Below are 14,182 nucleotides of genomic sequence, written 5' to 3' on the forward strand. Positions count from 1 at the left end.
GAGGGATTCTCGTTTAGATATCAACCTGCACATCTCGCCCTCTATGGAAATTAGTGGTATCATGAATGTTTCGAATATTTCAAAATAACGTTTAGCGTTCTTGGTATGTTTTACCGCACCTGACTGTCACTTCGACGTACGTGTCAATGTTTTATGTGCTTTCTGCCATCTCTGGACAGCCCTATCTACACAATAATGACTGTTACGTATTGTTAACAGATCCATCTTACATGAAATACAGTTTCCAGCCTTAAAATATTCCGAACAAATAAGCATTCTTTTCCTTCATGCAAACATTGTTTTGCAAAATTCCATACGCTTGTCATAGTTTTCTGGAAACAATTATTGGACATAACAAGACTTCAATTATCAAAAGTTAACGCTTTGTGAAAATCAACGCGTAGCGTAGAGTGTGTGGACACTTGCATCCCCCGGTGTGAATTTGAAATAGTTTTGATCAAATACCATTTTCAGTGCCCGATTTTTCCTCAGACTGTAACATTCCTAAGACCGTGACGTTCATGGATGCCTATTATACAACTAATAGGTATTAGTTTTCTGTGGCACTTTTTCATTTTGCAACCACAAGGGCATGTCTATGAGAATACCTCACTGTTATGGGGATGAGAGAAAATTGTGCTTCCATATTCCTGAGGACTTGGATTAGCTAGTGTGATTTCTGAGGTGGCTCATTCACAGAACAGTTAAGCAGAAAACTTTAATCGTAATCTCTAGTTGGTATTGGTATTCACGTAAGAATCCGTATAGTACGAAGGGATATGTTTGTTGTACGTGGTTGTGACAGACGTAGAAAATCCCGGCTGGTCTAGCGGTTAGCTCGTGTGCTTCTGGTTCACTTGGTTTTGGTGGGAGAGCACAAAAAAATTAATTTCACAACCATTCACTTTCATTAATTATCCGTCTCCTTTAACCTAAAGGGCATAACCGTGACACAGTAAACTAAAACAACAATAATAATAATTTTCATTTTTAGACTAGGATGTCTCAAAATTTTGTGTGTTTTCATTTTACAGTAGATGTACTTGTATTCATATATATATATACAACGTGACTAAATGTGTGCTGTGCCAATGTGTATTAGATTGAAATACAATATCACGCAAATAAGGACATACAAACTTGTAAATACTTTCAGTAATTTGGCACTCTTCTGTTCAACAAATGCGTGATGAGCGAGAAAGTAGTGTATTTTAAAAAGTAAGGAATGCATAATAAACTCTGGTAAAGGTAGAAAAGGATCATATTAGACCAAAGTCCAATATTTTTTTTCAGTAAAAAAAGCTACGTATCCTTTTATTGTATGCAACTAACAAATCTTTGCATAGTAGTTACGGAATGTAATGAATGTAATTAAACGATACAGTACGTTAAAGTCACTGTTAGCCGTGAAGGTTTTAACGGATTAACTTCATTAACAAATTAACCGAGATAATACTTCTAGCTGTCTGCGGAGTTAAGGATGGACGTACTAATGTGTGATTCTAAATTAAAATTCTTCAAACGGCTACTTCAAATTAAGACTTTTATTTTAACTTCCGTTGTACTGAAAGTATAATATTTGATCACGGTTGTCACATACTTAAGAGTATATTGATGAAGTCAAGGTATGGTGAACAAAATACTGTTTTATGTATTTTTTAAAATAAGTTTGTACATAGAATTAATTTTCATATGCACATTTTAAAACTGATTGTATTTGAATTTCTTGTTTTTTAGATTGGCTTGGCAGTCGTTAGGTGATATAACTCAAGAAGAAGGCATGTTGGGCTTCGTAGAACTACTAGATAAATTATGCCCTTTGTTCAAACCATTTGTAGAAGCACATAAAAGAGATTTAGAAGAGAAAGAAAGACTTGCGTAAGTATTTCACAGTATTACTTACAGGGACAAACTGACGTATGATTCACGTTAACTGTTAACTTACTTTAATGTCAACGCATAAGTAAGTGTAAGGCAACATTTCATTTCGAACTTCCTTACTTCTTGGCCTTGGCTTTTCACCGCCTAATGCCAATTTCTCTCAGGTCCTGTTCTACATCGTGTAACCATCTCAGCCTAGTTCTGTCAGTCAATTTTCTTCCGCCTCGCCTTTCGTTTCTTATACATTAATCGATCTTCGTGTATGCATTGGGCGTGACCTCACCACTATATTTTTCCTTTGATGTATGCTACTTGAGTAAGTAGCGTAGTTGCTAATACTCGTCTTTGGTGCGAGCTGTCCTGGATTCGATTCTTGGTGGGAACATTCGGTAGGAAATGTATAAGAGCCTTTTTAAGCCAGCCATCCTGATTTAGTGATTTTTTTTTCTTTCTTTGGTTTCCCTCATTCACACCAGGCAAATGCTGGATGGTACCTAACAGTGGTCCCAGGCCGCTTGCTTCCTTCCCCACTTGTCCAGGTAGTGTAGTCTCCGAAAGATGGCATCCCTCATATGTGACGGGCTAAAAGTGACCATAGATACCGGAAGCTCAGAAATACAATTCGTAATTCCTTTAATTATAACACTATATATAAGCCTAAGTAGGTTAGGTAGAGTTCCTCATTTGTTCCGAGATTCTTTATCCTTTTTGGTCGATTGACCTTTCTCAAATTTTTCTCTCCCATCTCAAATTTTTCTCTCACATCCCTCAGAGGTACGTCTGTTGAGGATCTTGGCTAGAAGATCGAAACGTCAAGTGTAAATGTGTTTTTATATTAAATAAGTGCAGTCTTGTTCAGCAGTGTGTTTATTTTTCTGATTTTATTTGCAAGACGTATGGCTATGATTGTGTGTCAGTTATTTTAATTGTTAGAAGAAATATTTCCGTGTTTCAGAGCAGCAAAAAGAGGATAGCCAGATGGCAAGTTATTCAATTAATACTTCAATCAAGCATCCATCTAAGTTAACAAATGTTCCTAACTAAAACATTCCATTAAAAGAATAAGAAATAAAACGATAGATTATATGTCCATTGGAATGGACATTCGGTCGGAAAGCGATAAATAGATAGATAGATCTCTCTTCCTATCCAATCTTCGCATTTCAGTCTTCCAAAATTGTTTTAACATTTGCTTTGAAAATTTCTCATATTCTTTTTCGAGTTGACCTTAAAAGGAGTCCTTTCTTATTTCTTCCTATCTTCTGTCAGAGCATGAAAACAAATTAGAATGATCTTTAATAATTGTCCTTTTATCCTTGTTTTCCATATTTTGGGATGTATGGTCTGATGGTCTGTTGGAGCGTGCAGCATTCTTTTTACAGCAAATTCAGTCCGAATACATTTTGTTTTTCCTACTGTTTATAATTATATATTCTTTTAGGGGTATCCATTCCACGTTTTTCTATCTTATTTCCTGTAGATCAGCAGAACGTATGTTGCATTTCTGTAACTTTTTCCAGATTTTTTCAGCTCCGGTTTGTCCTAGGCTTGTCATATTTCATGTAGCCAACTTTAGTTCCATTCCATGCCAAGGTCGTAGTATTTTATTCGTCCGACTCTTCTTCGATAAAGTTTCTGAACAGTTGCTTTTTTTTTTTTTTTTTCTAGGATAGGTTGTTAGTCCTACCTCCAACTTCTAACCTGGAGGAATGGGAATTTTCTGGTGGGGTTTTCTTCCCTTAGGCTTTGTAGTTTCTGCTAGTAACTGCAAGGTAACAATGCTGGTTTGATCCATCTCGGATGATTCCGGTACCCACAATATCTGGTGGGCATTATCGTACCCATATTACTTCGGTGCCTCAAGCAAATTTGGTTTCTTCTGCGAAGAACGTAACCTTTTAGTGTTAAATTGAGTAGATATTTACATATTGCTTTCTAAAAACTGTTAAGAGTGATACTATTTTTCTGCACACAGACATACAGAATCAACGCGCCATTTTAATTCAGAGTTGGCATCTACTGTATTAGAACATTATTTTCAATTATGAAAAAAAAAAATAAAAATAAAAAAAATCTAGCTGTCAATGTACCCAACATTGGTTGAGGGAAAATAAATTCAATGATTTGGAAATCTACGAAATCACAGAAATAACACTTTCTATTTGAAGACAAATATTATAGCCAAATTGATGGTTTGACGATGGGCAGTCCCTTTTCTGTTAACTTGCTAGGAACTTTTTTGAAACAAAAATATTTAAAAAGGAAAATCTTAAGTCTGTAAAATGTTATAGGTATGCAGAGATGATACGTTACTTATTTACAGATAAGACGATGATTTGAATATTCTACTAGAGGACAAAATAAAATTCACAGTGGAGTTTGATGGACAAAATAAAATTTACAACGGAAAGGATAACTTTTTTTTTTTTTTTTTTAATGCCATTTTCAGAAAGAAATCAAATTCTATACTCGCATTTCTAGTAAAGTAAGCGCCACTGATTTTTATATTCACAACAGATTGGCTTACCCGTTTAACATCAAAGCGAATGTGTGGATCAACCTTTTCTTAGATCTGTAAAGTACACAGATTAGTGTCTTCAGAAGAAAAATTAGAATAACATTTAAAACTGGTTCATAACCTAGATCTACTGAATGGATACTCAAAGTCACGTCCGAAAAATGGAAGTTCAGGCGTTACAATTTATAAATACCTCGATAAAGGTATCGTAAAGGATCATTATAGTTCAGTGAAATGAATTTCATTCCCGTTGTGCCTAGACGTTCATACAAACTTCGGAAAATTGCTAACAAATATAGTTTCAATGTAGCGCTAAAACCACCGGTAAAATTAGAAAGTAACTTTGCTGAACTGTCTATAATCTCAGTTCTTGAGGCATGTACGAGGGCAAGTCAAGAAAGACTTGGACTGATTTTTTTCCCGGCAGTTCTGTTAACGCTGGAGCTTCATAGTTTGGCATACAAGTAGGGTGGGTCTTGCTGTGCATATATATAAAATGTTGTTAAGGAATCATTGCATGTTTGGTAACCACGACTTTTTATTGCAGGTGATGTTCTGCGCCGCCTCTAGAAGTCGCCTGTAGAAGAAATGGAGTCATTACGAGATGAACCATTTGCAGCTATACGGTTCTGCTATCGCCTGGGGAAAAGTGCAACAGAAACTCTAGGAATGTTGAGAGCAGCCTACAAAGATGACGCTCTGCCACGAAGTACCGTGTTCTGGTGGTTCAAAGAGTTTAAAGAGGGCCGAATGACAATCACGAAAGCTGGTGGACCAGGTGTATCAGCATCAGCTGTTACTGAGGTGAACATTAACACGGCAGCAGTCATTGTTAGAGAAGATCGCCGCATCAGTATCGACGATCTGGCAGCCGCACTACGCATATCTCATGGCAGTGCCTTCAAAATTTTGCATGACCACCTCCACATGAGCCGAGTGTTTGCGCGATGGATTCCGCGACTCCTGACACCAGAGCAGAAGGCCGTTCGAGTGGAGACTTGCAGGGAGCTGTTGCAAAGGTTTGAGGATGGTGGAGACGCCTACCGCACCGTGCGACTTTTTTCTATTCCCTGCCCTAAAATCCAGACTGCGTGGACGCCGCTTCTCCGATAATTCCAAGGTTCTGAAGGCATCGGAGGCGGTTTTGAAGGACCTCTCAAAGAAGGGCCTGCGACACGTGTTTGAGGACTGGAAGACTCGAATGAAAAAGTGCATTCAAATGGGCGGGGACTACTTTGAAAAGGGTCATGTACCTGTTGCTGAGTAATAATAAATTGCCTAGAAAAAAAAATCAGTCCAAGTCTTTCTTGACTAGCCCTCGTATTTAGTAACTTGTCAGTGTAAACAAACTTATGTCGGAACGACAAAAAGAGTATCAATAGAAATTAAGGAAAACTTGAGAGACCAAAATCTTCCGACATTTAAGTATTTGTCCACATCTAAGCGCATCAATAATAAGATAAAGTTACTCCATAAGACCTCTCAAATCGAAAATTCCATTACGTTAGGACAAAGGAGCCCGAACTAAATCTTGATCAAGGATTTCCAGATAAAGTTAGAATTATCTCACTAAGCTGTAACACCACAAAAAATGACGTGAGTACAGTGATTTCGAGTATACGCTTAAGTTTTTTTTATACAGTACCACAATCCTTTATTATTATTATTTAGCTATATTGTACTTGAAAGTAATTTCTGGTAATTGAAAGAACTGACAACTCTGAATTACAAAGGCAAGTTGATTCTGTATATACATGTGAAAAATACCTTTATTGGTCTCAGCAGTTCTGTAGTATATTTTACTTGTGATTGTTTGAGTTCTAGGACGTTTTTGTAGGGGCTTGGAGAAATTGTGTTGTCAATGGTGGAAAAGCAATACGTGAATATGTATTAAGGCCGTGTCTAAGTTTTCAGCTGCAATCATCAATCCCTATATAATAACTGTTATGAAACTGTTATGAAAACTATTTGTCTTATGCAGTTCAAAATTTCTCCAGATGTTAACCTACCCAAATAATATATGTTCACTTTTTTATTTTTAAACTAGGTCTTATAGTTCATTAATATTACTTTTTACAAAGAAATATGACAACACTGTAAATATACACAAATTCAGGTATTGGAGAATCAGCAGGGTTTGCTCGTGGAGCTACAGATACAATCTTTCCTGATCCATTCACACCATTGTTCCTCACTGATCTTCAAAAAGTTGGTAGAGGAGAAAAACAAGTTACAAAATGAGAAAAGATCGTTCTTGTAATAACGTGGAGAATGCATATTTTTGAAGGTACGTTAGTTGACGATCTGATCATATGGTTCGGAAGAAGAAATGTTTGCGGAAAGCAAGACTGACTGCTGTCAGAAATGAGACAACCTTATCTACTTACACATCTTTTTACTTGTATTTTATAGCAAGCCTTGTCAAACAGGGTACACTTTCCCTATTTTTATTTTTCAACTATATTTGATACTAAATCTTGATTCTTGCGCGGCGAAGAAAGGAGACACGACAAAGAGGACGCAAAACTAAAAGCATTATCATCAATATTTTGCTTTCCAAAATAAGGAATCTAACTTTAAAAAATAAAACTTATAATTTTTAAAGAAATACTTGGGAAGATGAAAGAACAAATCATGGAATTTCAGGCGTGTGCGTAACAGTAATATACAAAATAAATAAATAAATATTACAATAGGACTCGATATTGGTATTCCAAGGCTAAGCAAGGATTTTTTTTTTTTTTTTTTTACATGTTCTTCACTGAAACCTGATTTACAGAATATACAGGGTGTCCGAGAAGTCCTTCCCTGATTACAGAAATTGATAACCCAGGCTAGAAATAAGATAGAAATATGAAACTGGTGTTGAATTGTTTACAAACTATAAAAGTTTTTGTCTGTGTTAGGTTTGTTTTGTTTTACCAAGTCTCAGTTTTGTTTGTTTTAGGTTTGTAGTACGTAAGTAAGAAGCCTAAGAAGCCATGCCAACCAACCAGGAGAAGGCACAGTGTGTCCTGTGGTACCATGAGACACGATCACCAACCACGGTGCAGAGACAGTTCCAGACAACATTTGGGAGGACTCCACCTGATGTCAAGAGCATTAAAGCCTGGTATGAGAAGTTCAAGAACACAGGGTCGGTTGCTGACCTTCCGAGGTCTGGTCGACCAAGAACCTCAACAGACACGGTGGAGGCTCCTGACACGCTCTCCTGACATAACGCCATTAGACTTCTTTTTATGGGGTTATGTCAAGGATGAGGTCTACCGAACACGTGTACCAGATCTTGAAACCCTGCAGCAACGAATAACCACAGTCGTTGCATCGATCCCTCCAGTGATGTTGGCTAATGTGTGGATGGAAATTGAATATCGCCTAGATGTGCTACGTGCTACCAAGGGTGCTCATGTGGAAGTGTACTGATGTGACCAAAACTTTTATAGTTTGTAAACAATTCAACACCAGTTTCATATTTCTGTCTTATTTCTAGCCTGAGTTATCAATTTCTGTAATCAGGGAAGGACTTCTCGGACACCCTGTATATATATATATATATATATATATATATATATATATATATATATATAGTGTCGGATCCAGGATATGATCAAAGGAGGGGCTAGACCATAGTTTGTCGCTTTATCCAGTGTAAAGCAGGATTGAAGTCCATTGTATACCTGAGCGTCAAGGGGGGGAGGGCTATAGCCCTCCTTGGATCCGCGCCTGTATATATATATAATGTGTGTGTGTGTGCATTATATTGTATTTTGACTCCGTTTCCTGACCAACATTACGTTATATGTTGGGAATATACAATTGTGTCACTTTTGAACAAAAAGACTATTATCCTGGTCTCCCCTGCGTAGTTCATAACCAACTGTCCTGATTCATTTAAAGAACCAATTACTGGTTGGTCGAAAACTGAAATTATTATTTTCGTCTGAGGAATCTTATCAAACTTTCAATCAAATTTGGCCGATAAACAGTAATGGCCTTGTCGCAAATTGAAATGATCACAAATAGCACGGAATCAATAAAAATATATCCACAGAAAGCTATATTTGTCCATATATCCACATTCGTGCAAACTTATATTTTGTAGTTGACCATCATCACAACAGAGTTAATACTTGATCTGTTGATGATTTGCGGGTGAAACATCTCAACCAAAATCTTGCGGCCTACAATCTCGCCTGGCGAAAACCTTACGGACCAAAATCTCGCATAATCAAAATCTTGCCGGACGAAATCTATCCTGGCCAGAGCCTCGCAAGATAAAACTTAGCCATCTAAAATCTCGCGGGACTAAACCTTGCAGTAGCGATTTCTTCTGTATAGAATGTTGAAAATATATATTTAAAATATTCACTGTACACTTGGAAAATAATAATAATTGTTATAAATAAACGACAAGACAGAACATAATAAGTGATTTTATTAATTTTTAAAAGAGGAAAAGAAAGATAGGTAAGCAGTTAGTTCCTGACTTATTAATATAACATTTGCATCAAAAAGAGATCTTCACAGTTTACGGCACCATATAATTTAAGTAGAAGTGCAGAACAAAGAATGGGGTGCCACTTTTTTCTTTATTTTGGAAAATTTACGAGTAAAACCTGTTAACTCAGAAACTAAGAAGTTATTTATGTAGGCGGATAACTTGTAATTCAACAGCACTGAAAAGTTTGCTCCATCACCATGATATTGTTCTATGTGAACAATACAATGATCATACGTGTTTAGTAAAGTTTTGAAGGGTAATTTACATTTTTGCACTAATAATTATACCAATAATGTTTTGATCAGTGGCGTATTTAGGGGACTATCAAGCTCAAGGCCCCCGAAATAATTTCATTATTATTTTTTCGCATTATACGTACAATACAAATGCTTCTTAGTGGTTCTCAAGCCCCCACCCCGAAACAAGATCCTAAATACGCCACTCGTTTTCATATTTCAATCGATAATATAAGTAGAAATACTTTATCGGAAGTTCAAATCTGAATTATCACAGAAATAAGAACACGTAAGATGGTAGTAATTGTAGTCTTGTTTTCGAACGAACACCCAAAGGGTTGACCTTTTGAATGAAAGTGTCAGAGATACCTGTTAATTTGCATTTGAAACATCTCTACAAATGCTTTGGCAGTTTATACTGGAAAATATTTCACTGTGGCATAAGAAAAACAAAAACTGGATATTGTACCTTTTTACCATTATAAATTCAAGACGAGACAAGAAACGCAACAATTATTTCATTTTCGAAAGTAGAAATGTCTCGAGTCTTGTGGACAACACTAATTCACCCAAGTCTTGGATCTCTAACAATGTTTTACTGTTAGTTATATAAAAAACTTCAAATTAATAAAATGATGGTACAAAAGCAATGAAGAGCAATTATCTACGTTTAAAATATGCAAGTGGTTAAACAATTTACTCCAATAATAAGTATGGTTTAAATGTTGTTATATCGTACTATTCGTAGATCAATCATGCTGCGGAACAGTTGTGATAACTTCCAGATGAAATTAAGAAAAAATTAGGGCATAACAGATATATATATTACATACATTAACAAAACGGAACAATAAAATTTCGAGACAAGAGCGAAAGAAGCCTTCTAGGATCGAGACTAGACGAGACCTATTAAATTTAGGAGACGAGACGATAAACCTTATTTCTGGTCTCGTCTCGTCTTATATAGAGAACACTATCTGAACGAATTAGATATCACTGTTGTAGTAACTACCTGGCAGATGTTGGTGCAATTTTTTTTTTTTTTTTTTTTTTTTTTTTTTTTGGCATGAATAATCGATTTTATGGCATATCAATCTGCAAGCATATCATCGGGGACAACACGAAGTTCAAGCACGTGACGTAGCGGAAGGCAAAGAATGAAAGAAACCTACCTTGCTAGCCTCCTATCTGCTATTCTGTGCTGTTACAACATGAAGACCATAAATTAAACAGCGTTTAAATGGAAGAAAATTAATTTTTAATTCGCGCGCTCTATATTATTTTATCAAGAAAAAATGAAAGTGAACATGCAATATTAATACTAACAAACATTTGGACGAATTTCGAAATGTATAAAATAAATAGTTTTTATAATATTTTAGAAAGAAATATGCCATGTTATTATATAGAGAAATCCCATCGCATTACAAATGTTGGACACAGTCTTCAATTTAACACCAAAAGGTTATCTCCCCCGTAGAAGATACCAGATTCTTGAAATAATCTATATATATAAAATAGAAAATCACTATGTTTGTGACTAAATCTCCTGAACCGCCCGCCCGATCTCGATCAAATTTGTAACATTGATGAGGTTCAGGCCTGGAATCCTTTTTATGATTTAAATTTGACGGAGCAACATAGGGGGAGGAGGAGGTGGGGATATATAAAAATCAATTTATGTAAGACTGAAAGTGACTATTTTTGTAACTTAATAACTCGTGCACTATCCGACCGATCTCAGTCAAAGATACACGAGGTTCGGATGTGGAAACATTTTTGTAATTTCATTTTAAAGGTAGATTCTAGGGGAGGGGGATGTATAAATAAAAACAAATAAAACCTAATAACTTTTGAACCACCCAACCAATCTCGATCAAATTTTCAACATATATGAGGGTCGGGGCCTTCGGTGTTTTTTATCGTTTCACTTTAACGAGCCAACCTAGGGAATGGGGAGATATATGTAAAAAAAAAAAAAAAAAAAAAAAAAAAAAATCTGCCTTTGTGACTTCATTACTCTTGAACTACCCGACCAATCTCAATCAAATTTTCAACATACATGACTTTACGGGTGGGGATTACTTTAGGCTATTCACTTTGACGATGCAACCTAGGGAGGGGGAGAGAAATTAAAAAAATGACTGATATTAGTGTTGAATCCATAGTTTTCGGGGTCGATGAAAGAAACAGTGACACTTCTGATGCTGTTTCAATCAAAGTACAACCCTGATGATTGGGGAGGGTACAATGAAGGGGAGGGGGATAAACATTTAAAAATGATCGAAAATGATTAATATTAATGTCGAATCAATACTTTAGGTGTAGCTGAGATTAACAGTGATAATTCTGATGCCGTGTGCCGCAGCACGGAGGAGGGGAAGCTATATATAATAATGATCGAACATGACCAATATTAGTGTCTAATCCATAGCTTTCGGGATCATTCAGATGAAATGACATTTCCGATCCGGTTTAAATGCAAAATCAGCCCCCGTACTTGGGGGAGGGTGAGGAAGAGATATATAAAAATGATCGAAAATAGCCACTATCAGTGTCGAATTTATAGTTCTCTGAGTCGCTTAGAAGAATAGTGATACTTTCGATCCCATTTAAATTCATATTCAACCCCGCAACTTGAGGAAGGCGGAGGAAGAGATATTTAAAAATGATCGAAAATGACCGATATTAGTGCTGAATCCACATTTTTGGGGTCGCTGAGATGAACGGTGACACTTCCTATGCCATGGCCCGCAACATGAGGGAGGAGTATATATATATATATATATATATATATATATATATATATATATATATATATAAAATATGGTCGAAAATGACTAATACTAGTGTTGAATCTATAGTTCTTGGGTCGCCGAGATCAATGATCTAACCGATGCCGTTTAAATCGATGCCATTAAAAACGAAAACAGCATATTTCACGGGTACTAAACACATGAGATACGGAGTTGTGCATTTTCATTTCAACCCAGCGAAGCTGGTAATATATGCTAGTAAGGATATAAAAATGAAAATACGCAAAGGTACGTGAAATTTATTTCTTCATAATTTTAGTGTTGATAATTGTATATAAAATATGGATACACGAACATATCGTAGAGAGTGTCATTTTGTGAGACAAATGAATCAAACAAGGAGGTATATTCATATATATATCAAGGTGTACATACTAAACGTATATATATGTTAGGAGAGACACTTTACACTTTTGAGGCCCTCCCGCTTCCTTTCAAAGTACAAAAATAAAAAAAAAAATGATAATTTTGTTAGTGTACATACGTAGGTAACTAACGTAATATATCAATCCATCTACCTACCTACCTACGTATTTATAGGTGAATAAATAGGTAGGTAAATTGATTCATCCTTAATCAAACTGATTAATTGGAAAATTTTAGATTAATCAGTGTAAGGTATTGGGATAAATATTTACTGTACAAGACAAACGTGTTTGCCGTCACTAGTTTCAACTGGCACCAAACTAACCATTGATATAGGTTAATTGTTTCATTTCATGTTGCAAGCTTTTTTTTAAAGTTCGGTTGAGTCACTGGGCGATCAGGGTCCCGCAACTTAACTTTAGTAGCTTAAAGCATTTTAATTAATCTGATTTGGTGCTCGAGTGAATTTCCTCACAGTGAACTTTTGTTTAAAGGTATTTGACTACAGCACATATGTTTTGATCCACCAGTCTCACCTGGGATCAAAACAGCGAATGATACTGTTAAATCCTTTCTGTGCATCCCACAATCTTTGGTTTGATGTATTACCTGGTGTTTATGTATAAAATTTTTGCTTTCAAATGGGTCATCGGGGCCCTAGTTATTTTTGCTTGTGCGGGGGCCGCGGTGGCTCAGTGGTAGAGCGTTCACCTCTGGTGCTTGGGGTCCCGGGCCAGCCCTCGCCAAGTGAACTTTGTGGTGGACAAACACCGTGTGCGTGGGTTTTCTCGGGGTTCTCCCGTTTCCTCCCACTTTCTTCATTCCACCATTTCACTCATTACTCATAATCACCGTCTCCTTTAGCCTAACCGGCATAACCGCGGGACGTAAAACTCAAAGATTTCATTTTTTTTTTATTTTTGCTTGTAAGGTAAGGTACTTGTGTTGTATCCATATTGGTGCGCAAACGCAGTTACTGTTGTTATTTGTGTTGTGCTGTCCTTTTGTATTTCTCAGTTTGAATCACCCTATAAAGTATTTACATTAACTCACTGATTCGCTGATCATCAGATATCTGAAATGATCAGGCGTATAATTGAAATTTGTATAAACATTAATTCCGTGCACCTTTAGCTGTAGATAAGATGTAATTTTGCGAGATGTGTCTTGTGAGGGTGAAAGTTGAGATTTAATTTTTTTTAAATTTATTTATTTATTTATTTATTTATTTATTTATTTATTTATTTTACCGTTCATCAATCTTCGCAACATTTGACATACAAAATTGAAAGTTTGTGCAGATGGTTTTATTCACACGGATTTTTACTAAATGTGATCATAAGGGGAAAAATGAAGGCTTGATTTTTTTCCGTTGTATCTCCAAATCTTGTAGGAGTAGTAGTCATGGACTTTCGTATAAATGGTCTTTACCCTAGCTGAGTATAAAAAACAAATTGGATTAGAAAATAATTTGAAGAAGAAATGCTAGGATAATAATTGCAACTATAGAAGCATATTAGGAAAAGTAGTCAATTCGTGTAGAAGGATTGTGAAACATTAAGTTTGAATGAGGTTAGAAATTTAATTCCTGAAGAGAAACGAGAGAATTAAGACGTTAGAGGAACAGGATCAGAAACACGCAAACTTTGTAATATATTACTGTATTCGTTACAGAATTTACTGTCGTCAACAATATATATGTATGTCAAAATAATTAATGAATAAATAAATAATTAAAAAAAATAAACAGTTTAGAAGCCATTAAATCCATACTTCGGGGCTTACGAGAGTATCGCATATATACTGGATTTGCCGGCACAGTCACTAAGGAAAGAAGACATTACGTTAATACAGATACAGTCTG

General features: G+C 35.9%; 1 protein-coding gene across 1 annotated transcript in view; it reads left to right on the forward strand.

Moving 5' to 3' along the window:
* The window catches only part of LOC145694963 (Golgi resident protein GCP60), a 141,915-nt gene that overhangs the window by 21,178 nt on the left and 106,555 nt on the right, over positions 1-14,182 (forward strand). The window contains exon 3 of the mRNA XM_081771777.1: positions 1,738-1,878. Coding sequence (XP_081627903.1) covers positions 1,738-1,878 — 141 coding nt within the window. The remainder of the gene's footprint in view (positions 1-1,737; positions 1,879-14,182) is intronic.

This window comes from Thermobia domestica, chromosome 9 (assembly GCF_964235325.1).
Source record: "Thermobia domestica chromosome 9, izTheDome1.hap1.1, whole genome shotgun sequence".
NCBI classification, from domain to species: Eukaryota; Metazoa; Arthropoda; class Insecta; order Zygentoma; family Lepismatidae; genus Thermobia; species Thermobia domestica.